Source organism: Elgaria multicarinata, chromosome 4 (assembly GCF_023053635.1).
Source record: "Elgaria multicarinata webbii isolate HBS135686 ecotype San Diego chromosome 4, rElgMul1.1.pri, whole genome shotgun sequence".
Lineage (NCBI taxonomy): Eukaryota > Metazoa > Chordata > Lepidosauria > Squamata > Anguidae > Elgaria > Elgaria multicarinata.
In genome coordinates, this window is record NC_086174.1 from 118,352,171 (window position 1) to 118,379,712 (window position 27,542).

Genomic DNA, 27,542 nt, shown 5'->3' on the forward strand with positions numbered 1-27,542 from the left:
CTTTGTGCTATTTGCTGGTATGTCTGGAATTTTACTAATCATGAATTGTTTTATAAAGTCACATCAGATGCTCCATATGTATACGGAGCCATGGCCTGGTTCACACATAATGCTACCCCATGGTACAGGCTGTTTAATTCTCAGTTGTTACGATATGGGAATGGTGCAGAGCTCACAAATCATGGTTTGCTAACTACAAACAACCCACAAAGAAAACTCATGGTTTGCTGTTGGGTTATGAACTTCTGGTTGTTTAAACCATGGGTTGTCATTAGACTTATATTGCTAGGCTACCGTGGCAGCAAGCAAGAATGGGAAGAAGAAGAAGAAGAAGAAGAAGAAGAAGAAGAAGAAGAAGAAGAAGAAGAAGAAGAAGAACCACCAGCCACTCTACATGCCAGTAGTACAATGCCCCAAAAGCACTTGGGATACAAGATAAGATTGCTGGTGAAGGATGAGGAAAATAAACAACCCTGGGAAAGAGCAAATGAACAATGTTTGATCATTTGCCAGACAAACCCTAGGTAGGGTAATAAACCATGCATTAAAGTTATGTGCAAATTAGGCCAATAAATCTGTTCACAATCAAAAAATGAATAAAGAATTCTGCAAGTGGGACTTTGGGTGAATGTGAAAACCTTAAATTAGAGGTAGGCAACCTGGTACCCTCATAATGTTTTGGACTACAAGTCTTAGTCAGTATAGCCAATGGTCAAGGATAATGCAAATTGTAGCCTAAAACATCTAGAGGCCACCACATTGCTAATTGTCTGGTTGTAGTAAGTTACAAAGCGTTTTGCCTCAAGACCCATTAGTGTCTTGGTTAGAGTCCCTCTCTCCCTGCTGATATCATGATATTTACACATGCCAATTTGGAATGAGTTCTGTTAAAATCACGGAGACTAGTAGCTAAGCAAATCTACTTAGGCAAATGTGTTTAGGATCAGCTGTTCATATCAGTACTGTTGCTAACAGACAAATGTTTCAAACTCTGTTCAATAAGGCCACCAAACAGATGTTAGACAGTCCCTTCATTGAACAGGCTTGAATGAAACTAGTAATCTAGAGGTCAAAAGCTTCTACATCCCGTTATCCTGTGATTTTGTCCTGAAAACACTTCCATCCCTTTCCCTTCATTCATGCATAAAGCCTAATGTTTTCCAGCCCCCACCCCCTTTGTATTCAAAATTGTGTCTTTCCACTGATAATAAAAAATAAATAAAAAGCAAAACACCTCTAACCATAATATAAAACCAAGTGCGCACCTTTTGTAAACCAGGTTGTATTAGGGAGAAAACCTATTTTGCATATTTGGATAAAGTTGTTTTATTTATATATGTGTTAAAATAAGTTCTTTATGGGCTAGTTCCATAGGATGATCAGAGAAGAATGTTGGAAGAGCTTTTCACTTGCAGAAAGGGCATTCAAGGTTGGAAGTGGGTTCCTTGTTTAAGACAAGTTACAGGCACCCAAATTTGTCAGTATAACTCAATGACCATGTTAGCACAAAACGCTGTGCCAGAATTGCTGTAAACCCCTTTTCTCTTTCCTAGATAATTCTTTATGGTGATTTGCCAAAGACTAAAGAGAATGTGGTGTTTGTGTCAAATCATCAGTGTACAGGTTTGTAAATAGCTTTCTTACCTATAAGGGCTTTTTTTAGTGTTTGTGTGTGTGTGTGTGTGTGTGGTAAAAACATAAGGTGTCAATGCAGCTATTCAGTCTGAACTACTCAGATTTAAATATTGTTTCATATTAAGACATTGAATATGTAAAATATACATTATGATCCTGATAAAGAAGAGCAAATTCTATACATGCAGTTCTACCTTTAAGTTTCTTCTTTGCAAAAGCAGCCTGTATGCTCCTTGTCAACTGCCTCTAATTTGCAGTAGCTTTTAGAAGCTGCCTTTGAAGCCACATAAAGGGTTATGTCCACTGATGGCTTTCCACTTGCTGAAAGCACTTCTGCTGCAACGTGGGACACCAGATTTCCTTCAATTCCCCCTTCCCATTGCAGCCCTGAAAAGCTTTTCCTGAGGATTTGGGGTCTCTCTGGCGCAGTATGGAATATGGCTCGGAGGGCTGCAAAAGTTGGGTCCACCATCTTGCACAAACAGAAGTGTAAAGCCGCTACTGGATACAATCTAAAGATTTCCTGTTTGGAGCAGGCAGCATTGAGAAACCACACTGTATTCATAACAAGCCCTTGCCTGAACTAAAGGGGTTTTTTTCTAGATCAGGACTGAAGTTCTATATTTAAGGGTGTCTTTATTAACAAGGCTTTCTTAGGTGTGACTCCATTACTCACTGTGGGCCAACATCAAGCATCCATTTTGAACTTCATTCAAGCTGACTCAGTGATTCGCATTAATCGGCCCCCCCCCCAAAAAAAATCCACGTTCTTCAGTTCACTTATTAAGAGCACATTCCTTAACATGAAGATGTGTTTCTGGATCTATTCTGAAGTGTCGTGCTCTTCAGATGTTTTGGACTTCAGTGTTGATCAATACCAGTCAGCATGGTTATTGATTAGGAATGCTGGGAATTGTAGTTCGGACATCTGGAGTGTACCAGATTGGGGAAGACCTATTCCATACTGGCAGTAGATTGGAACATTATTTAGTAGTGTTATGAAATGTGCTTGTAAAATTTGAAAACTAAGAAATAAATGGGAAATGAAATGTTAAATACTGAAAAAGGAAGTGGGGAAATATGATTGTAGAAAGAGCTTCTCTTGCTCTTGAAAGAAAGAAATATGTGATTTCCCATGTTCGAAAATTGGTATTAAATATACTAAGAATGGTTTTGGGAAGCATTTTAATATTTGCTTAGGAACATAAATGATTGTTTTGGCTTTGCAGTTGACTGGATTATAGCAGGCATGTTGGCCATCAGGCAGAATGCTCTTGGACATATTCGATATGTTTTGAAAGACCGGTTAAAATGGCTTCCTTTATACGGGTGGTATGTTTCTCAGGTAAATCTTGAATCTATTCCCATGTACCATTAAATAACTATCATTTACTGCTTATTTTTGACACACCCCAGTCATAGACATGTTTACTTAGGAGCAAATCCCATTGGTTTCAATAAAATTCAGTGCCGAGTAAAGCATGCTTAGAATTGTGGTAATGCAGTAATTCCGTCTTGGTAATGAATGTGTGTGTTGCATACTTAAAATAGAATGGATAGTGACATAATTGTCTTTCAAATAAACTGCTTTAATCTGCATACTGTGGTGTTAGAGCATACAGTATCTCTGGCTCTCAGCCTGGTTTAACTCACTTACCAATTGAAAATTAACTCACTAAACTTGGGACAAGACATGCTAGGATAGAATAACATGTGCCTATGTCCTATGCACCTAACAGTGCAATCATAATTATGTTTACTCAGAGGTAAGTCACGGGGGGGTGGGAGGAGCCTGACGGTTCAATGGAGTGGTAGGCTTTTCCCCAACTCCGGAAAAGAAAGCCTAGAAGTGCAATTATCTCCACTAATTGGCAAGATACGTGAGTTCTGTTTATAATAATAATGAATAGTGAAATATCTCTGCAAGCGGAGAAGCTTGAAATGTCTCTCAGAGAGCTTTAAAAGTGTTAAAGCTTTTTTACTTTCGGTTTTGGGAAGCTACGCAGCTCCAAGGGAGACTTTCATGCTGTAAATCACAGCGTTATCGGAATGCAGAGATAGTAACTAATCATTACCTAGAAGAATTAACTGAGGCAAAGGAAGGATCAAAAGTTGTGATTTATTGATGTGATCAACTTCCGCCCAGTAATTAGAAGCGTCAGAAGTTTAAATGCCAAAAAGGAAAAATAAAGCTAAAAATCCCACCTGGGTGAGAGAAAAATCGCACCCCTCAGACCACTCGGCAGCAAGATTGACTAAAATTGACACCCCTGGTGATAGCAACGGGGTAGAAAATGGTCTGGAAAATAAACAAAACAGTGAACAGAAACAAAGTGAAAAGATGTTGGCAGAAGCTGGCATTGGGCCAAAATCAGCACTCGACGAACTGCAGACCAATTTGATGGAGTTCATTAAAAGTAACAGCGAAGCAATGCTTCAAGAAATGAAACTGATCAAAGAAGAAGTTTTCCAAAAAATGGAAAATTTACATACTTCAGGTGTAAAAGTTGAGAAAGATGTAAAAGAGATTAAAACAGAACTTAATCAAATTGAGGGGGGAAAGGGGAGGGGGAGTAAAAAAGTGTTTATATGTTATTATATGTTAAAATTTATGTTTTTGTTAATAATGTGGAGGTGCACAAGGGATCCAAAAGAAATTAAACAAAAATGTTATGGATAAGAAGATACGAATTTCAACACTCAATGTCAAAGGTTTGGGGGTAGTTGTTAAAAGGAAGAGAATTGAGCAATTGTTTAATAAAGAGGGGGCCGACTTTATCTTTCTGCAGGAAACACCTCAAGTTAAGGAAGGTATGAATGAAATACGTTTAAAATGGTCAGGCTACTATGAAAAGTCCCTGGGGACCTCAAAAGAAATGGGGTGGCTATAATAATTTTAAAGAAAAGTGTATTTAATATAGAAAAGAGTAAAAAGGATGAGAAAGTGAGATATATTATGATACAAGGGCAATTGGAAGGTAATTATTATACCTTAATTAATGTATATGCCCCAAATGAGAGACAAAAAGAATTTTTTAAAGAATTATTTAGGGAAATAGAGGAATTTAAAAGAGGGTATGTTATTTTAGCTGGAGATTTTAATATGGTTATGGTATTAACTTGATATAAAGCAGGTTTAAGTGTCTTCCATGTTAATAGAGTAGACAGGTCTAACCCTACTAGGTTTGAAATAAGAAATAATATAACAATTTTAAATAAAATGATAAAAGAGAAGGATTATGTTGATGGATGGCGATTAACTAGGATGGGGGACCCTGGGTACACATATTATTCTCCAGTTCACAAAACCTTCTCGAGGATAGATTATATTTTTGTCTCAAAGGATTTAGCAACAAAGTATGTAATACGAAATTAGGGGTAATTAAAGTAGCGGACCATGCATTGGCAAGCCTTGATTTTAAAGTAAAAAGAAATTATAGGGAGGCGAATAGATGGAAGATGAATACTAGGATCTTAAAATATGATAAGGTGGTAGAAAAAATGCAGAAAGAAATGTTGGAAATATGGGAAATCAACGAGAATGGGGGAAGTTCACCATCAGTTGTGTGGGATACAATGAAGGCAGTGAATAAAGGGATCTGTACTAGAGAAATGTGTAGTTTAAGGAGGCAACAAGAGGAAATACAGAAAAAACTTAGAGGAAGGAATTAAGAAGCTAGAAAAAGAGTATTTGCAAAGAAGAAATAAACAAATATTGATAGAATTACAAGCAAAAAAGAAAGGATTAGATAATAAGAATTTAGAAGAAGTACAGAAGAATTTGATTTATATGAAAAGAGAGTATTTTGAGAATAGCAATAAAAATTCAAAGATGCTAGCGAGGCTCACACAAAAGGAAAAGTCAAAGAACTCGATAGGGATAGTGAAAGATAAACTAGGAAAACCATGTAGTATCATGAAAGGGAAAATAAAGAAATTTCAGGAATTTTATCAAGAATTATATAAAGAGAAGGATACACTAAAGATGAAGATGGAGATATATATAGATAAACATATAAAGAAGGGTCTAATAGAAGAGGATAAAGATTTAATGGAGAAGGATATATCTCAAAGGGAAATAGAAGAAGCTATTGAGAAATTGAAAGGGGGTAAATCCCCCGGGTTAGATGGGTTGGGATCTGAGCATTATAAAACATTCAAAAAAATGTTGGTACCAAAATTATTGAAACTATACAATGGAATAATAAAAGGAGAGAAGATACCACCATCGTGGGAACAATAATTAATTATATTAATTCCAAAGCTGGATAAGGACTTAACAGTCCCAGATTCCTATAGATCTATTTCATTAATAAATCAGGACGCAATTTTTTTTCCAGCTATAATGGCAAGGAGGATGAATACTTTTATAGGTAATTATATTGGAGATCATCAGTGTGGTTTTGTGGCGGGTAGACAAATGCATAACTTAGTTGGAAGAGTTTTAAACACAGTGCAGGAGGTAAAAAAGATAAAGACAAAAGCAGGAACAATAGCGTTGGATATATTTAAGGCGTTTGTGTGAGCTGGCAAGCACTAAAGAGAATAATAGAAAAAATGGGGTTTGGAAATAGATTCAAAGGTTTAATTGAACAATTATACTCACAAAATACAGCTTCAGTGGTGATAAATGATGGAATTACAGAAAAGATACAACTGGACCGAGGAACTAGACAAGGATGCCCACTCTCACCGGTCCTATTTGTATTGGTTATAGAACTATTGGCAAATGTGATAAGAGAAGATGATAATATAAAGGGAGTAGGATATAATAAAATAAATAAATAAATAAATAAATATGTTTGCAGATGATACATTGTTGACAATTAAGAATCCATTAGAGAAAATGGAAAGAATTAAGCAACATCTGAGGGATTTTAAAGAAGTTACGCGATTGAGAATAAACTGGACAAAATCAGAGATGATGTTACTTAATTATACCAAAAAGGAAGGGAAAGATTGGGAAAGTAAAGAGAAGAATATGAAAATTAAAGAAATGATTAAATATTTGGGAATTAAAATTACAAAAAAATTAGAGGATTTAGAAAAGGAGAACTTAACTTGAAAAAAGAAGTTATAGATAAATTAGAAAAATATAAAGGATTAAATTTATCGTGGTTTGGAAGAATAGCTTTAGTAAAAATGAAGATATTATCAAAGGTAAATTTTGTATTTAGAATGTTACCAATAAGAATATCTGAAAAAGAGATAAAAAGTTGGCAAAATATTTTAAATAATTTTTATAATGGGGATAGGAAAGCGAGATTAAATAAAAAAGGTGGTATTTAACACAAAAAAAGGAGGATTAGGACTCCCAAATATAAAATTATATTACGTAGTTAATAGACTAAGACATATAGTAGAAAGTATGTTAGGAGTAGGAGACGTAAGTTGGTTGGAGGATAAAAAAGGAATGGACAAAGATTGGAAATTGGAAAATATATTTTTTAGAGAATATAATAAAAAATGGGGGGAAGAAATAGAGAACCCCCTTCTAAAAAATCACTGGGAAATATGGCGTGTATATAAAAAGGATTTACTTCGAAGTATTTCCCCAATAACACCAGTGATAATATTAGGAAACTTTCCAAGGGTTAAAAACTTTCCAACCTAAAAGATAAATTGGGGAAAATTTTAATAGAGAGGGATATAATGAAGCTAAAAAATTGGTTAAGGAGGATGAACACTCGAGAAGAATTAGAAGAGGCACTAAAGAAGAAGAATTTATCATGGTTAAATTATTATCAATTAGAACAGTGGACGAAGAAATGGTTAAAGGACAACGGAGAGTGTAGAGACATGACGAAATTTGAGGAATTGATTTTAAGGAGAGAAGTTGAGAAGGGAGAAAATAAAATGAGAAAAGGTTTAACGAGTGAAATATATAGAATATTGGTTGGGAAAGGGGAGTCAGAAAATATGGGCAAGATGGTGTGGGAAACTGATCTGAAGGTACAAATAGGGCAACAGAGTTGGGAGGGAATATGGAGACAAAGAGTGTTGAGAAACATGTCAGTGAGAATAAAAGAGAATTACTATAAGATTATATGGAGGTGGTATCTAACCCCGGTGAGATTAAATAAAATGAACAAGATGAACTCAGCAAATTGCTGGAGAGGATGTCAAAAAAAAAGGAACGTATTTACATATGTGGTGGGAATTTGAATTTGTTCAAAAATTGTGGAAAATGGTGTTTAAAGAGATAAAAGACATTGTTGGAATGGAGATTGAAGAAACACCTATGGTGGCATTGCTATCGTTATGTGGAGAGTTAAAGTGTAATAAAGAAACAAAAGAACTGATAACGAATTTGCTGACAGCAGCAAGGTTGATCATATCTAGGAACTGGAAGGTACAAGGAGATTATCATGTCGAAGATTGGTATAAAGAGATTTAGGATATTGCTATAAATGATAAATTGACATGTAATATAAAAGTAAGAAGAGGGATAACAAAAATGAATGATTTTGAGGGAATTTGGAATCAGTTCCTAGAATATGCATTATCTAAGGGGAGTGGAAAACCACCTCCAGAAGAAACAATGAGATTTTGGAAACAGGAACAGATCCCGGGGTGGGGGGGGTGCACTTTATGTTATGGGTTGATGTCAAAATATTAAATTAGAAATGTTATAAGGTTATTCAATTCTATGTATTATGATTTTAATTTGTTACTGTATTGATGTATGTTTAAGTTCAATAAAAATATTTTTTAAAAAAGAAAAAAGGTAAGTCACATTGAGTTCAATGGGAGTAAGGAACAAGACACGTTGAACTCAATGGGACTTACTGCTGGGTAAACATAATTAGGATGGCACTGTAAGTTAATGTCTAGTTAATTAAAACATATTACTAATGTGGCTTTTTTCACATTTAGTTCTGGGCTTGTGCCAATGCTAGTAAAATTATCTATATTCTTGGGCTAATCTCCCCGCTATAGCATGGGTGCGTAATGTGTTAGCAAAATTTGTTTGTTTCTCAGAAGAACAAGCAAACGAAATAGCTCAGCACAAAGTGAAGGGATTGTGATTCCTGTGACTTTGTCACAGTGAAAATTTGAATAAAAAAACAAGTCCTCCTCATATATGAATGATTGCTTAGATATATTCTTATATTCTCTTATTCTCTTTCCCTTTTTGCTTTTTTGCTCCTCTAGTTGAGCTTCCTGTGGATTTCATCCCAGTAGGTTATCAGGGTGATCTAGTAAGCTGTGCTCCATCAGACATAATAGTTGAAATTCAGAAGATCTTTGGGAGACAAGGGGCAGTATTTCTCATTAGGTGGGCGTGGTTCCATGTCTAAACTGGTGCCATATATTATAAGCAGAGAGAGGAGGAAAGCTACATTGAAAAGTTTTCATTTCCACATACACATCTTGTGCCCTGTACGTCACAAAATGTTGGTTCACAGGCAGCAAAAACACAGCCCAAGGCTAGTGTGTGCCACCAATTTATGAACACCAGCTATGTAATTATTTAAATAGATGAATCTCTTTTTTTTTATTTGGAGTGATCCTGGAGATGTTTTGTGCTGCCAGTCAGGAAGGAAAAACAGATGCACATATAAAATGGATTGGTATGAAATGGCTGAATTTGCATCCAGTAGTTATAGAATGGCTGAAATTGTATCCATTACTTTCATGTAGGTTTCCTCTTGCAATTGTTAAACAAGTGGCAGCTGATCTTGCATGAGTTCACCATAATGTGTAAAACCAGTATTCTAAGGATGAATTCAAATGTTACAATATGTTACTCAGAAATGTTTATGTGGCTGTGTTCCATTTGTAGCCATGTTTCTGGAAGCTCAGTCTAGTCCATGTGTAAGCAACTTACACACATTACAGTTCCCACATGGCAACATATTTTGGTTGCCTCCACTTGAGGACCATGATATTTGAATCAGACCTCAGGGCTAGTGCATACAAAATAGTAGCCATATGGAGGTTGTGTTGTCATGGCTACTACCTCTACACTGGAAGCTGTTCTTATGGAGTGTGTTGTTGTGTTGATTGATGATAGTCTCCACATAGCTGTAAACCTAAAAAATAGGGGTGGCTGCTTTTCTCCATGGCATTATGAAGGAAGTTAGTCAGTCTATATGACAAACCATTCACCTGCAGTAACTTGCCACTATCATTGGCAACTATCATATCGTTGCTGTTAGGTGTGCACCAGCCACCAATCATTATATTTTACCTAGGAGCGAGAATGTGTGAATGTACTTTATGTCTATTCTATGAGTAAGGAAGCAATGTGATTTGAACTGCAGTGATTTCCTTATTAAGATACAGACCAAGCCTTGTGGTGGGCCAGTGAAGTTATTTTCCTTGGACAGAGAGTCAGAGAGGAGAGCATTGTTTATATTTTCCCACTTCTCAATAAAGATGTTGCAATTCTTCTTTTCTATTCTATTCCATCCCAAAGACTTACACAAAAATTAAAGTGGAATATAGTAAGAAAACAAAAATGATGTGTGTGTGTGTGTGTGTGTGTGTGTGTGTGTGTGTGTATATATATATATATATATATATATATATATTGAACACATCAAATCAGCTATGGCTCTGTGGCAGTCTAAGAACAGCTTGTAGTTATGCATGTTTCATGCTTGAATGTATCTGACTAGTGCAACACTTTCCACCTCATCTGTGCTGTCAGCTGAGTCTTGCATGAGAGTTTGTTCTGGAAGTTACAGAAACAAATTAACATAAGAAGGGCTCAGCTGAATCAGACCAAAACCGTTATCTAGTCTAGCATCCTGTTTCTCCACATTGGCCAGCAGCTGTTGCTCTCACCAATTGCTTGGACAAATATCCTCCATGTCTTGAGGAAGAGGAACAGACTCCCAGCAGCTCTCTAACTGATGGGTGACTTGTAGCAGGACTTTGGCTGGCAGAGGTAAGACAGCAGATTCACCTGTGCAAGCCATTCTCTTTATTCTCATTTTGTGGTATTTTGTTTGGTCCTGTTAGGTGTTCAAGGTCATTTGTCTGCCCTCTTTTAAATGTGGTCACTCTAGTATAGCTTTTGCAGCTTTCACTGTTGTGATGAAGAGGGAATTTCACCAGGTTCTGCATGCATACAGATGACACCTGCTGAAATGCCATTTTCTATGCAACTGTTAAAGATACAGGAGCCCTGTACTCCTTTGCATATGTTCACCCTAGCCATGTGGAAAGGAGGACAGGCCTCCTGCATCTTTAACAGTTGCATAGAAAAGGGAATTTCAGCAGGGGTCATTTGTATGCATGCAGAACCTGGTTAAATTCCATCTTCATCCCAACAGTGAAAGCTGCAGGAGCTATACTAGACTGACCACATTTAAAAGAGGGCAGGGCTCTTTACAGGACGACCGTGTTTTCTGTAACAAGTTTTCTGTTTTTTATGGCCTGATCTTGAGAAATATGAGCAGCAATTGATATGTGTTGTTTGTGTAAAATGAACAACGTGAAAAATATTGATATAGAAAAGTATTTACTCATGTATTGCTAAAACTTGCTTATTGGCCCCCGAAGAGTTTTTGAAGCAGCTTACAAAAGATACAATTGAGTATATAGTACAATACATGTTTGTCACTATAATGAAAATTCCAAAATCAAATGTGAACCAGTGGACGGTCTAAATATAGCAGCTACATTGTTGTGGGTTGCAACCCTAGTAAATGTTCAGAAGATGTTCCTCCCAATAGAGGAATGGGTCTTGTGAAAAGTCATCCTTTGGCAAACTGGCAACCTTTCCTAGTACATCTGTGAGCACTCAAGGATCACAACAAGCACCATCCTGTTGTGGGCATAGGAAACATCAAAGGCTATTGAATATCAGAGCCCCAGCTCCCCCTCCTGGCAGAGCACTGCAGTGGTAGATGAACTGAGGGTCTGTGAGTATCCCACCACACCGGCTGGCCGGAGAACTGGGATCAAGTGAATCCCAGGCACCAAAGCTGCATTTGACTGTACCGTTATTTAGTAGCTGAATCTCTCTGCTAGGGGCCAACCAGCAATAATGCCAACCTAGCTCTACTGGCAGATTAATAGCGGATTAGCAAAAGCAGACTCCTGTCTAGTGAAGAACATCTGTGATCTAGCTTTAACTGCATAACTAAATTTGAACTTGAGCTGTGATCTTTTTTTCCTTTCCTTTCCTTTTTCTTTTTAAAAAAACCCTTTTTATTCTGTGTACGATTGGCAGTCCATGAGATTTGGGGACATTTTCATCCCAAATGCTTTAGATACTTCTGGTGTGTGTGTGTGTGTGTGTGTGTGTGTGTGTGTGTGTGTGTGTGTACTGGTCTCTAATCTTGTGTCCTCTCTGTCTCTCTCCTTTGATGGGGTGGTTTTACAAGCAATCGGAACTGCTTCTTAGGGTGTAAAACCATATCTTCCAACATTTCAGATAAGAAAACAAGGTACTCTTGAGTATACTCATAACACCCCTGTTCTCATATATCATAGGGTGACCCTATGATATATGATATATAAAGGGGGACAGGGATCCTGTATCTTTAACAGTTGTATTGAAAAGGGAATTTCAGCAGGTGTCATTTGTATATATGGAGAACCTGGGGAAATTCCCTCTTCATCACAACAGTAAAGCTGCAGGACCTATACTAGAGTGAACAGATTTAAAAGAGGGCAGGGCTCCTGCAGCTTTAACTGTTGTGATGAAGAGGGAATTTCACCAGGGCTGTGATCAGTACTGTGATCAGTACTGGAAGAAGGCTTCTACCTGTAAATCCTCAGCTGGATAGAAATTGCAGTGCAGTTTGGGACCGATGCACATGATGGTTCCTCCTCCAATCCAATGGTTGGGACTACATATTATTAAAATGTTACCAATCCACTGGCTAGACCAGGAATGAGTAACATTCAGCCTGCAGGGCCTGATGTGACACCCTCACCGTGCCTTCCCCATCCACCTGCAAACACCTTCTGCTGTTATTAAATCTCTGATCAGTAATAAGAGTCTCAATTAAACTTTAAATATCCTGCATAGAATTGAACTGTGCTTTGCAGGCATAAGATTTTGCATTGGAGCTTACTCTATAGTAAGCCGCCTTGAGGCCCAGGGGATGGCCTTGTTTGCTCCCAGTCGGCACGGATGAACCCCTCCCCCCTCCCCCTCCTCTAATGTAGGGTGACCATATTTTAGAAAACAGCTGGATTGGATAGGAGAAAATTCTAGAGTAGAGAGATAGAGCTGGGTGCCATCTTGTGTGTAGATGTGAATAAAAACATGGAATTTTATGAGGTCCCAACAAAGAGAAAGCAAAGGAATAGCTCTCCATAATCCAAGAGCACTGAAAATGTCATTCTTTGGCCAAAGGAGTGAGAGAGTGTAACCAGAGCTGACTTAACGTTATTTAAAAGTTCAATATATTAGGAAATATATGTTTAAAACCCAAGTAGGAAAACATTGACTACACTTTAACTTATAAAAACACACATAGAATAGTAGAGTTGGAAGGTGCCTATAAGGCCATCAAGTCCAAACCCCTGCTCAATGCCACACTGTAAATATTTAGATGAAAAACACACACATGTTACACAGTAAATAACTGATAGAGAAGTGTAAATGCAAAAGAACATCACATGCAGGTAGGAAATGGAGAAAATGTTTTAAAATAGAAAAGGATGTTGAAGTCTGAGCCTCAACAGTAAATAAAATAAAATGGTGAGGAAAAACTGAACCCAGCTGCTCAGGAGCTGAGCATCTAGTCCCAAAAGGCTACCTCACAAAAGATGGGCCAGCAGCAGCCTTAAAACCTGAAAGAGGGGCATGATCCAAGTAATAAATCCCTTTTTCTTAAAACAACAACAACCCAGACAAACATACAAACCATGGCTTCAACAAGCAAACAACTGTTAACAAAAACTGGATATATGTAAAAAGGGGAATTATAAAACAAAAGCAAAGTCCTTTCCTTAGGGTGCTATCACTATTTTTGTAATCCATTGATTCCCCTAAACTTTCCTGATTTGCAAAAGGAGTTTTCTAGTTTTAGGCACCTAATGTTACAGAGACCCATGGAGCAGCCAGGTGCAGGGAGTAAAAACACTGTAACTCCCCCCACTTTTTGGTCCATTTTTCTACAATATCAGAGATTTCTTACCCTTTTTGCTGCACCACAGACTCCAGGAAACAAATATTCTCTGCCCTCAACTGAAAGCAAATCAAGCTGGAAAATGGGGATGCTGGACACCCAGGCGGGAATAAGCCTGGGGACCAAGCCGAATCAAGCCTCGTGTTGCACATGCTGCAGCTAGTAAAATGGAGAAACTGGAAGCCTGAGAGGATCGAGAACACGCCCAGGCAAGCCCAGCTGAAAACAAACAAACCTCGTCATGTGTTGCATGATGCGGCTTGGAAAGAGGGGGGTGGCTGGATGCCCGAGCAGTCAGAAACAAGCCCAGGGAAGCGGTGGGTTGCGCACACTGCAGCTTAACAAAGAGGGGGGCTGCTCTGAAGGCCAGGACAGCCAAATTGCCACCAGTGCACCATGGCCTGAAAAAGAGAGGGGGAATTAATGGCCCAGGCAGGGACAAGGCAAGCTAAGACATTTTAAACACCCCCCCCCCACTCTTCAATCTTACCTCTTTCGACCTCTTCTTTCCCCACAGCTTCTCGCCCAGTGACCTGTTCCCCGCCTCTCCTTCTCTGGTCTTCTCTTCCTTCTCGGCAGCCTCTCCTCGCCCGGTGACCTGTTCCCAGCCTCTCCTTTATTTATTTATTTATTTATTACATTTTTGTACCGCCCAATAGCCGAAGCTCTCTGGGCGGTTCACAAAAATTAAAACCATCATAAAACAACCAACAGGTTAAAAGCACAAATCCTTCTCCGGTCTTCTCTTCCTTCTCTGCAACCTCTCCTCACCTGGTGTCCTCTTCCTTTCCTGCAGCCTCTCCTCATAGAATCATAGAATAGCAGAGTTGGAAGGGGCCTACAAGGCCATTGAGTCCAACCCCCTGCTCAATGCAGGAATCCACCCTAAAGCATCCCTGACAGATGGTTGTCCAGCTGCCTCTTGAATGCCTCTAGTGTGGGAGAGCCCACAACCTCCCTAGGTAGCTGATTCCACCGTCGCACTGCTCTAACAGTCAGGAAGTTTTTCCTGATGTCCAGCCGGAATCTGGCTTCCTTTAACTTGAGCCCGTTATTCCGTGTCCTGCACTCTGGGAGGATCGAGAAGAGATCCTGGCCCTCCTCTGTGTGACAGCCTTTTAAGTATTTGAAGAGTGCTATCATGTCTCCCCTCAATCTTCTCTTCTCCAGGCTAAACATGCCCAGTTCTTTCAGTCTCTCCTCATAGGGCTTTATTTCTAGACCTCTGATCATCCTGGTTGCCCTCTTCTGAACACGCTCCAGCTTGTCTGCGTCCTTCTTGAATTGTGGAGCCCAGAACTGGACACAATACTCTAGATGAGGCCTTACCAGGGCCGAATAGAGAGGAACCAGTACCTCACGTGATTTGGAAGCTATACTTCTATTAATGCAGCCCAAAATAGCATTTGCCTTTCTTGCAGCCATATCGCACTGTTGGATCATATTCAGCTTGTGATCTACAACAATTCCAAGATCTTTCTCGTTTGTAGTATTGCTGAGCCAAGTGTCCCCCATCTTGTAACTGTGCATTTGGTTTCTATTCCCTCGTCCAGTGACATCTTCCACGCTTCTCCTTCTCCGGTCTTCTCCTTCTCTGCGGCCGCTCCTCTGCTACCACTTCTCTTTCGCTGCTACTCAGCCTTTCCTGCCTTGCTGTTGCTCGTCTGTCCATCCCGTCTGTTCCTCTTGGCGCGTGCTCTGGCCCAGCCCAGTGTGTGGACATGTTCTCCCCTCGATGGCCGGAGGAGAGTGGCGGCGGCAGCGGCCCACACTCCAAGCGCCTCTCCACTTAACTTCTAGTGGCACCTCCTCACCTCGCCCTCTCTCAGGCTGCCACCCTGCAGCAGGGACAGGCAAAGCAGGCAGCCGAGGCCCTGGTGGGTGGCCTGCTCACGCTACGCTGCTGTGGGGCTCGCGAAAGGCTGCACATGCCTCCTTCTCCCCCCTCCCTCCTGGTAAGCTCTGAGGCGCATGCGCTGCCTTATTAGATTCCCCATAGAGAAACATTGGATTCAGAAAAAATGAAATAAAAAAACACAGAAAAGAAAGGTCATTCCACCAACTAGAAGGACAGGGGAACACAATCCTACTATTGGATTGCATGGGGAGGCTTCCAATTTAGCGCTATAAGTGCGCAAAGAAATGGTCGCCACCCGGAAGTAAGTCTGATCACTTTGAAACAGACATGCTTTCCCCCTTTTTCTGCTTTAAACTCCCATCCAGCCCTCAATATTTCACCAATCTTCCTAAAACGCACAGGGTATGTAAAGCCAGCATTTCTTTCTGGCAGTACTGTGTTTCAGAAAGATTGCTGAAATATTTTTCATTTTAGGCTGCTAGGATGACCCACCCCCCAGTAACGCCATTTAACATGGCGGAATGCTCGTTTTACTGACCATCCTTAACTACACTGCGCACGACTGTGTGCAGTGTAATACAACCTTCTTTTAAGTTTTGTCATATTGATAGCTGAAATGGTCCAGGTTTTCAGCAGGTAGGGGTTACAGAAGCCAGCTAAAACAGGAATAATTGACAACTTTGTTTTGAGGGGATGGTTAAAATGTTTGGTTTTCCATTAATTGTAGGGTTCTGTGAGATCCGCAGGAGCAGGCTTTGATTATGCGTGAAGTTAAATAAGAATGCTAGTAGAAAGCTGCTTGTTGTATAAACTGTACTGATATATTTGACCCTTTAGCAACAAAATGAGAGAGGATTGCAGGGTGAACATATGGAGATGGAAGGGGAATAAGAAATCAAGTCCTTTCATGCCATACTCCATTTGACAAAAACATTTTTCTTAACCTGGTACAATAGAGCAATCTCTGTGTTATTTGCAATGCATGAGTGTTCCTGAGTTCATTAGAACTGCTGTTTTTTTTTAATGAAATCATATGGTATTAATGTAAATTATTTCAATGTAAAGTCACCATCTTTCTTTTTCTTTTTATTGTCCCTGTTCAGAAGACATCTTAAACCATGGTGGTTAAGGGCTTTTTGTTGTTGTTTTGTTAACCATGGTTAAAGCCTTAACAACCGTGGTTTAAGTTGTCTTCTGAACAGGGCTGTTGTTCTGTTTTGTTCCTGGGGAAGCCGTTCAAGAGTTAGCTAATGAAGCTGCAGTTGTTACAGCTTCATGATTTTTAAAATCTTTCTATCTATATCTTCTTTAATATTGTTTTACCTCATTGTACTTACAAGTCTATGAATGTAGTGTGTTCAGAGGCAGTTGGTTCAATTTTAATGTCCCTTTGAAATATGCTGTATAAGTAACTTCATAAGTAACTTCATTATTTTCTTTGTGTTACAAAGAGAAATTCCTGTATTGAGAAAGTTTTTTCTTGAAGATGTGACTAGTCTGCAGCTGCCTTTAGATTAAATAACATCTAAACTTTTAGGTTAATCTTTTGTGATATAACTCTAGCTTTGTAAATAGAAAAGCAATTCAAAATAAATCTATGCAAAAAAGCACAAAAATGCAGAATTGTGTGCTAATATTTAGACGAAGCCCAGCTTAGGAACACATGGACCCTATTCAGCCAACACGCTAAGCCATGGAGGTTAAGCATTTTGAGCTAAACATTATGGCTTAGTATCATGACCTGCTCACCTTGAGACTCCTTTTTACCTTTTTCTTTAATGGATCTCAACAATGAGCGCAGTTGGTATATGGCTGCCCACTCTGTGGATTATTTTTCCTTTCTGTGACCACCTCTGGACATCACCTTTTACTCTTCCACTAGTTCTGTGATTCTCTGACCCCTTTTTGGTCCCACAGCAACCAGCTTGGCACTTTGTGCACCTTTTATTCGCCTTCTACTTTACCGCTGCCACCATATAAATCAGTACCTTACCTCAGGTACTTAAAGAATCCAATCCAGTGTGAAACAAAATAACTTTTATTTAGCAAGTTCACACATTTTATCAAGCTTATGGTTTCATTTGTTTCATTTCAGTACTTAGTTGTTACAATAAAGATGTCTTGTATCCTTGCCTACTCTACCCTCTAAATTCCTAATCTAGCTCCTCCTGCTCCCTCTTATTCCCAAAAACAATAAACAGCAGACCCTACACTAATCTTTCCTCTACAGCAGACTAACCCCGACTCCCTGCAACTACTAACTACCAACTGACTTTAACTGGTTACTCCCCTTCACACACTCAAACCCATATTCCGTTCACTCACTCCCCCTCCCAACAGAATTAACTACTTCCCAGCTTTATCATACGACATCTAAACAGCATTTGCATAACAGATAAATGGCATAAAACAGTTAAACATCACTCTTAGCGTGTCATGTGACGCATGACTTAGCATGGTGGCTACATAACCATGGTTTAAACACTCTCACTAACGATTTGCTGCAAAAGGGTTAGCAGCCTAACCGTGGCTTAGTGTGTTGCCTGAAAAGGCCTGTTACACAGGTCAGGCTTTTTGGTCCATATAGTCCAATATTGTCTACTTTGACAGGCAGTTGTTCTCCAGGGACTTAGGGGCTTTTCCTGTATGCTGCTACCTGATATTTTAACTAGAGTTTCCAGGAATTGAACCTGGGTTTTCTGTTGCAAAACATACGTTCTGCTACTGAGTTGTCTTCCCTCACCCATAACCAGTGCAAACATTTTTTTCTTACCTTCCAAAAACTGAACACAGCTGCCCTGTGTTCCCCGTCTGTATCAGGTTCTTTAGTTGCTTTACTTTCTCTCTCTCTCTGGCACTTTCTCTGCACTTCAAATGAGACTGGATATCAGCAAGTAGTTTTCACTCTTTAATACTGCAGCTTCACCTAGCAATTTCAATTTAAGTTTTAATAGAGTTCTGGTTCATACTGAAACGAGTGTGAAAGAGTTATACAGTGTAAGAATTACTTACTATATTGGAGGATTTTTATTTATTTTTTGCAGTATATCTTATTTTTGTTTTTAAAGCTCTTGGGTATTTCTAAAGCCTTGGTTCTAGAATATTGAAGTACAGTATAAAATGAATCATTAAGTGTCATAAATATATTTCTTTGTGTTCTAGCATGGTGGAATCTATGTGAAACGAAGTGCCAAATTTAATGAAAAGAAAATGAGGAACAAGTTACAAACCTATATTAAAGCTAAGAGTCCAGTAAGATTATATATTTCCTATATATGTGTGTGTGTGTGTGTGTGTGTGTGTGTGTGTGTGTGTGTGCCTGTTAGCTACCCCTAAAATAAGAGAAACTAATATGACATCGTCAAAGACATTGAAACCAACGTGATAGCCCCATGATTCTTCTTCCCACATTCTTTATGCTAAACCAGGGGTTGTTAACCGGTGGGGTACGCCTCCCCAGGGGAGGTCTGGACTGACACCAGGGGAGGTGTGAGTAGCCTCTCAACTATAAATTGTTTCTTTTACAAGTACATAGCAGCACAGCTTGGCCCAACCTTATTTCTTTCTACTGATCTTGGGAGCTATGACGTAGCTCATTTGTACACCACGTGCGTTATCGTAGTTATCGTTACCTGCTACACGTGTGTTAGCGTTCGTGAAGAACAATCAATCCTTCAAGGTAAGTGACTGCTTTGTTCTAAGTCACTTTTTCCCTGGTTTATTGCAAAAAGTAGAGCTGGTCCGAAAGTTTTGATCGTTCCATTTTTTGGCATTTTGTGGGGGGGTGGGAGGAAAACAAAAACTCTGGAGAAAAAGGCTGGGGAAAGGAGAGGGTTTTTTTGGAGAATTTCTCCTTGGGGAAAGGGACAGGGTTTCCACCTTTTGAAGTTTAAGTAGTTGTTCCTTTCTTCTTTCATTTTTTTATATGTTTAAAAGCACCCCTTGAAAATGCAGCAGCCCAAGAATTCTATCTGAATGCTGTTTGGAGAGGGTGAGGTCACATGGTCTGCAATTGCTGGCCTAGGAGCACAGGAGAAAAGGCCTACAACTCCCAGCATAGGCCTTTTCTCCCTAAACTTGATTTGATTTCTTCAATCAAAATCTTGATGAATTTTGGTGCTCTCAATTGGCTGCACACCCTGTTCTGGCAAAGAAAGCTATTTCATCATTAATTCCATTTCCAACCACCTATCTGTGTGAATCTGGATTTTTATTTATTTATTTATTACATTTATATACCGCCCCTACAGCCGAAGCTCTCTGGGCGTTTCACAAAAGTTAAAACAGTAAACATTAAAAAGTATACAAAATTTAAAAAACATCAAAGACATAAAAAACAACACTATAAAAACATCAGTATCCATTTAAAAACAACAGTGGGTCCTTTAGAAAACAAACCTAGCATTGTTAAATGCTGTTAACTATTAAATGCTTTTCAACTTCTGTCAGCATAAAAACCAAAGCTAGAAATCGGTTGGATGCCAGAGATGATATGCGCCTAGCATTGTCTAACATTGTCCCTCGAATAACTACTCTTGCTGAGCACAAACCACATTGAAGTTATTTTGAAATTATCCTTCTTTTATGTGTGTAGCTATTAGAAATACTTTCTTTAAATACAGTTTTTATTTCCACAAAACTGTTCATTGCTTGTGTTTGTGTTCATTTCATTGAATAAGCATTTTTTTAGTCCAGAGACAGAACTAAAAAATGCAAATTCGTCCTGCCTAAGCCTAAATTTTTGGGCCGTTAACATAGGGTGACCAACTGTCAGGATTTCCCCGGATTTGTCCTGGTTTTTGTTCTTTCCATGGTGTCAGGGGGGATTTTCTATAATTTTCAATAATGTCCTGGAATGACACACCTTCCCCTTTAAGGCTGCCATTAGCATGGCAGGAGGGAATGACATGCTTTCTTGAGGCACATCATTCCCCCACCCCGAGCTCCAATTGAGGTCTTAAAGGGGAAAGTGGGTCATTCGTGGACATTATAGAAAAGGCCCCAATTGGAGTGGATGGTGGTGGTGCAGAATGAAATCCTTTCCCCTCTTCCACTCCAATCGGGTTCTTTAAGGTGGCGGGGGAATAACGTACTTTCTGCAGGACTCAGAAAGCTGCTTCCCCACACACACACACTAGGTGTCCTCTTCTTTGGTTTCCCAAATATGGTCACCCTAGGAGAATGTAACACACAGAGTATAGCAAAAGCTTCAAAGTACAGCAAAACCTACAAAAGTAGGAGTGAGTGAAGTTAATTTCAGATACATTGAATCTCTCACTTGTTCTTTATTTCAGAGATTTGTCTTAAATGTGTGCTGTAAAATCAGATATGTAACCAAGGCTATGTTCGGGTGGGCCCGCCCCCTTGGTGCTGGACACGCCCCCTTGGGGGCGACCATGTTGTCCTCCTTTTTGGTTTCCAAAATATGGTCACCCTAGTTAACACATGGGAGGCGTGGGTCATAAGATTTTTCACAAGGGAGGTGTGACACCAAAAAGGTTAAGAAGCACTGTGCTAAACAAATAAGTGACTGAAATGGGATGCTTGGTTTCCACTTTTCCTTCTCCAGCAGTCAGGGCAGTAAACATTGCACTCTTGCAAATAAAAAAAAAGTCCTGTTAACAAAACCCCTGTTTCTACATGCAAATGCATTATTGCAAAGTAAATATTTATATTGCCTACCCCAACATAGACCAGTTGTTTGGGACTACAACTCCCATTGGGTTTGCCACACAACTGTGTGTATTCTTTCCATTATATTGAAATAGCATTCTTTTTATTGTAATAATTCCATACAATATTCAGAGCTTTTAAAAATACATTTTAAAAATATATATTAATAGATCTCTTGGACAAGTGATAATCAATGAAATTTTATCTGGATTGTAAGAATCACAATCAACTATCACTTATCAAGATTAAGCTTCAGTTTACTTGCAATCCTACAGTTTTCCATAGTCTACCAACTATACCTGATTTGGAGGATAAGCTTAAACCATCGGCTGCCAGTTTTAGCTATAATAGCAAGCTACAGTTTGATGCAAATCCAGAGATCATTTGACAGTCAGTAAACGAAGGGTAAATTTGCAGGCTTCCAGTAACTGCTCCATTTACTTCCCAGCCCTTAAATTTGTTCAAATTTTGCCCCCATTTACTTCCCAGCCCTTAAATTTGTATAGATTTCTCTTCTGTTTAATTCACAATCCCAAAATATGTGCAAATATTCCCATCCTTTAAAATAATAATTAAAAAAACCTTCGAGTGTGGCAGAACGAGATGGAAGAAATGGGGTGGCAGCACAAGCAGTACTTAGACCCACTCACCCACGGGGCCCCATTCACTCCATCCCATGCAGCCACCTTCTCGGGTGGGGGGAGTTACCACAGTAACTGTCCCAAAATCTCCCCTTTCTGGAGCACCTGGAAAGTCGGGGAAGCGTTGAAAAGGTGGGAGATTCCGAGAAGTATCAGTCTAGTACTTAAAACTGAGAGCATCACGTCGCCAAGGGGGTGATATTAACCCAACCCTCTTCTGATGCACTTTCTCGCTTGGCTGATTCACTCCATTTTCGGTGCTTCTGAATTGCACTACTGGATTGCACTACTTTCCCTTATTATTTCTCCCCTGGTCCTTCACATCTGTACACAAATTAGCTGATACCGTGTCTTGTCAATTTCCTTGTATGTTGCCTACTCCCCATTCCACTCTTTTTGACAGCTGAAACAGACAAGGAAACTGCCCAGACAAGACTGCACATTTGCACACGTGCGAAAGACTGATCAAAAACATGTTTTTTTAAAAAAAGATGAGCAACCCTAGTTGCTCATTTTGAGGCGTGGGGCAGTGGGATTTAAAAGCCAGGGAATGAAAAGGTGGCCAACCAGATGCCCATGGGATACCCACAAGCAGGACATGAGTGTAGCAGCACACTCCTGCTAGTGTTGCCCCAGCAACTGCTTCTGGTACTGGAGGTAATATGTAGCCATCATGACTAGTAGCCATTGATAGCCTTATCCTCCACGAATTCATCTAAATCCCCTTTAAATCCCTCCAAATTGCTGGCCATCACTACTTCTTGTGATGAAGAAACATATAATTTAACTATGCCCTGTATGAAGAAGTTCTTCCTTTTATCTGTCCTGAATCTCCTGCCATTCAGCCTCATGGGATGACTCTGGGGTCTAGAATTATTATGACAGAGTAGAACTCTTTTTGTACTAGGCATAATTTTATGCATCTCAATCATGTCTTCTCCCACTCACCATTTCCCTAAACTAAACAGCCCCAAATCTTGTAACTGTTGCTCCAAACAACCTTAGTGACATTCTAGGTAATGCAAGGTTACACTAGCGTTTCATTCAGATAATTATTTAAGCATCCATTGTGCTTTTTACTAGCAAGAACAATTGTGAAGAAATGTTAAAATAAAACTTCACTTTTGTGTGTGTTGCTTTTGGTTTCTAGTTTTGAGGTACACTTATTGTCCAAATAACCCACCTCTGATGAGACAGTGGATGTAAATGAGCTGAATATTACCTTATTGCAACGACTGCTACTGAGGTCTGTACTCTTTCACAAATTACCTTTGTGAGAGAACTGATACAGGCAGAAAGTAATCTCATGTGTTACTCAGGCTGGGCTGGGAGAAAAATGAGGCTATTGATTGCAGTAATTTCATACATGTACTGTGGAGGCTCAATCTTACACTGTATTATTTGGAGCCTTGTCACTCAGTGCTCACCCACCAGCGCTAAATTGCATTACTTTTTTGCACCTCAGGCCCAGGAAGAATTCAACTCCATGGCCTGATTTTTACTCTTCCATCCCTTTCATCTGAGACACATGCACACAATAGCACATTCTCTTCCCTTGCAAATACCTACACCTGCTTTAGACCAAATACACAGCATTGTAAGGGTTGGTAAGTTAATATCTTCCATTTGAGAAGACAACTTACATTTCTTAGCCTTTTCTGATTTACCTTTTTGAAGCTACAGTCTTGTGTACATTTAAATGGAAGAAAGTTCCACTGATCTCAATGGGATTTCTGAGTGCTTATGTCTAGGATCACACTATAAGTTGCAATACGTTTAGATGAAATTGGCTAGGAATCTGAACAGGGTGTAAAAGGAAGGTATTTGTTCACTAAACTGTGTTGGCTCTTCGTTCTCCCACCTTAACAGTTCAATTTGTTCTTGAACTGAAGTTTTTTTATTAGTTTATCTGCTTCTGCTGCCTTCTTTCCTCAGTGGCTTTTCATTGCTAGGCAGGGGACTTCAGATTCCCCAAATATCCACGTTGCTTATCTTAAATGAGGAGTATTGTAACTGAATATCTTTACAAACATCTTATTTTATGCCATTCTCTCCCCCAACGCACATATAAAACAATGTTTTGTTTGTAGTTGATAGTTAATCATGCATTATGTGAGAGCATGTTGCAATGATTAATTTTTTTAAATGCTTTGCACATTTTTTTTTAATTTTGCAGATGTATCTTGTGATTTTTCCAGAGGGAGCACTTTACAGTCCAGAACAACCAAAAGTCATTGCAGATAGTCAGTCATATGCTGATAAGGAAGGTAAAGTGAACTTCAAAGAATTTCAGAAGGGATGGAAAGTAAGATAAAAAGACATATAAGGGCAAGTGTGACAGAATTAATTTATTGCTTGAAAAAGAGGTCATCTACCCTGGACAAACTCAGTCCCACAATGTAGCTCAAAGGGGAGAAAGTGTCATTATCTAGAAAAGAGTGGGGTTTGGCCAGGAGCAAAAGCTACAGAACGTTAGTTCCATTCCATTGTTACTGCAAATGGTATTTAAATGTTGAATTTATAAGCAAATATCCAGACCAGGAAATTTTCCCTAAATCATCAACAGCTATAAAAGTCAAAGTGGAAAAAATCTTATTAAAAATACACAATGACAATCAGTTCTTGTAACTATTACAAAGAACTTAGAATACATCAGTGGGCATATTGTTTAACATCACATAGACCGTGTTCTGACATAACAGTAAAGCATAGTTTAGGGAGACGTGTGCCTGAACAGGAAAGAGCCACCATGAATCTTAGGGCTGCATGCTCCTTTTCCCCTCAAGAGTAGCTGGGAAGAGGTCTTCAGCAGTGTTTACTTTCCATTTTCCTGAGACTCGGGAGTGTAAAATATGCAGGCTGCATGTGGCCCTCCAAGGTCTTAAGTGGACCAACACACACACACACACACACACACACACACACACACACACACACACCATGTTCCCCCTACCACTGCTGCATCCCCACCACCACCATCCTGCCACTCCCTTTCCCTAAAATTAGCCAATTGGAGTGCAGTTTTACAGGTCAGCCAGTAGCAAGAGGTGCACAGTCCCAAGAGAGATCGATGAAGCCACGGTATGCTCGCGGTGGTAGTGGCAACATTGCCATGAGAAATGGGCAAGACTGACTCTGTACTTGTTGCTATGAGAGGAGGAAAGATGGTGGATGAGGAGAAGTTCCTCATGGACTGAGAGAAACACATAAGCCACAGCTCTGGTACCACTGCAAGGGGAAAGGGGTGGGTGGGTGGCTGTGTTGAGTTTCCTGGGTAGTGGGTAATGGTGGTGGGTTGTATGCATGGATCTGGTGTTGACAGGGGAGAGGGAGCCTTATACATGGTTTAGGCTTCTGCAAGGCTCTTGCCTGAGGGAGTTGCAGCCCTTTTGGAAATGAAGAGCTGCTGAGCTAAGGGGTTTGTGGACAGAAGCAAGTCTCTGGTCTTGAATAGGGGAATTAAGGCATTGTGGCTCTAGAGGTGTTTTCCCCCCTGCAGGATTATGGAATAAGGTGATAGGGGTGAAGGTTGTTATATGCTCTGATGCTGCTCTTCGTCCTAAAAAAGATTACAGTTCCATGTAGGACAATTGATGTTTCTTATTGCTCTTCCCACTTCCTCCTGTTCAGCTTGTTCTATCCCTTCGTGTGTGTGTGTGTGTGCGTGTGTGTTCTCACATATAGGCCTCTGAGCTAGCATCACATGCAGCTCTCAAGACTGAAACGGATGTGCTCTCTGTTCTAGAGTATCCTTTTAATCTTAGCTGACTATAGATCCCTTGTCTCATAGTTTTTCACAAGTGTAGAAGAATACAACACTAGACATTTAAATTAGGGGTGTGCACGGACCCCCCGCTCCGCTTCACTTGCAGATCCGCCATTTTTCGGAGCGGGTCGCTCCGCCCCGCCCCCGCTCCGCCCACTTCCGCTCCGCTCCGCTCGGAGCTCCGGATCCGGATCCGGAGCTCCGTTTTTGCCCCCCCATAGGGTTGCATTGAAAGCTAAAAAAGTAAACAACTTTTTTTCCGTTGAAGTTAGAAACCTCACGTTTGGCACCATGACACCTCATGGGCGTATACACACACACGCCAAGTTTCAAGGCAATCCCATCATCCCCTGATTTTTGGCGAATTTTTGAAAATCGGGCACCCCACACACAACATCCCTGCGAGGTGGGCAGGGGAGGAGGGAGGGAAGGCAGGCAGGCATGCAGCTGGCATTTCTGGGGGCATAAGGAAGGGAGCCAAGGATAAGCCAGTAATGCATAGAAAATGGAATAAATCAATCAATAAACAAAGGAGGGGTGGAATTAAAAGCAGCAGTGTTGCTCAATAAACAGCAAGAAGAATTAAAAAAAAAAGGCTATATCTGTCTTTTACCAGCAATAGGGGGACGTGCCCGGGGGAGGGGGAAGTAGCTGCCAGTTCAAGACAGCCACCAACAGCTCTGAGAAGAAGTAAAACGCTCACTTCAACTCATAACAGGCATTGCTCCACCACTGAAAAGTGACCATTCACTTCAACTCATGATAGGCATTGCTCCACCGTTTTACTCTCTTTGGAAGGCTCTATGGCCTTCCAGTGCAGGAGAGAGTGGGGGCACGTCCACGATGAGATGCCCTAGGGGAGCTCATCCCCTTGCACCACATCGATTCAGTTGTTCACCAAGGTTAGGGTGGGGAGCAGTGCTGTGTTTTCTATCTCTTATTCTTGGCTTAGTATATGATTTCAGGTTGTGTTTGTGCATTTGGTGGGGCTACTGTGTTAAAAAACACGGGGAAAAGCCCGTTCAGATGAAGAAAGAGAAGTTTCCCAGAATCCCAAGTTACCTGTTTTGCCTATGCCCTCCTCCAACTTTGGGATCATCATGACCGGGAGCTGACTCTGCCCCTCAGCCCTTTGAAAAAGGTATTTTTCCCGCCGATTTTTAAAAAACTTCTAGCCCGCGACCCGTACGATGCAGAAAGTTGAGAGTGGTCTCAAAATGACCCCCATCCACGACTCTCTGTGCACAAGAATTTTCAGAACGATAGCTTAAACCCCCCCCCAGTTATCCCCGATTCTTTCCCTCAATGCAATCCTATGGGCGAAAAGCCGAAACGGAGCCCCGCGGTTGACCCTATTTTTAAAAAACTTCTAGCCCGCGACCCGTACGATGCAGAAAGTTGAGAGTGGTCTCAAAATGACCCCCATCCACGACTCTCTGTGCACAAGAATTTTCAGAACGATAGCTTAAACCCCCCCCCAGTTATCCCCGATTCTTTCCCTCAATGCAATCCTATGGGCGAAAAGCCGAAACGCAGTTTGAGCCCCGCGGTTGACCCGATTTTTAAAAAAATATTGCACGTGAACCACAGCACGCAGAGAGGTGAGAGTGGTCTCAAAATGACCCCCATCCACGACTCTCTGTGCACAAGAATTTCCAGAACGATAGCTTCAAAAACAACGTAGTTATGCGCGATTATTTGCCGCAATGCAATCCTATGGCGAAATGTTTTCAAGATGGCGACCGGAGCGCTCCGCCTGAACTCGGAGCTCCGAAAAATGGTCGCTTCTCTTCGCCTTGCTTCTAGGGGGTCCGCGGTCCGCTCCTACTCCGCCTCTGGGTAAGGCGGAGCAGGCCAATCCGCTACTGCTT

The 27,542-nt window shown here is 40.3% G+C and overlaps 1 protein-coding gene across 1 annotated transcript in view; it reads left to right on the forward strand.

The window, feature by feature from the left end:
- LOC134398224 (1-acyl-sn-glycerol-3-phosphate acyltransferase epsilon-like) overlaps positions 1-27,542 on the forward strand; it is a 55,267-nt gene that overhangs the window by 3,646 nt on the left and 24,079 nt on the right. Inside the window, exons 4-7 of the mRNA XM_063125477.1 lie at positions 1,554-1,623; positions 2,865-2,980; positions 18,754-18,843; positions 24,082-24,172. Of these exons, the coding sequence (XP_062981547.1) occupies positions 1,554-1,623; positions 2,865-2,980; positions 18,754-18,843; positions 24,082-24,172 (367 nt within the window). The remainder of the gene's footprint in view (positions 1-1,553; positions 1,624-2,864; positions 2,981-18,753; positions 18,844-24,081; positions 24,173-27,542) is intronic.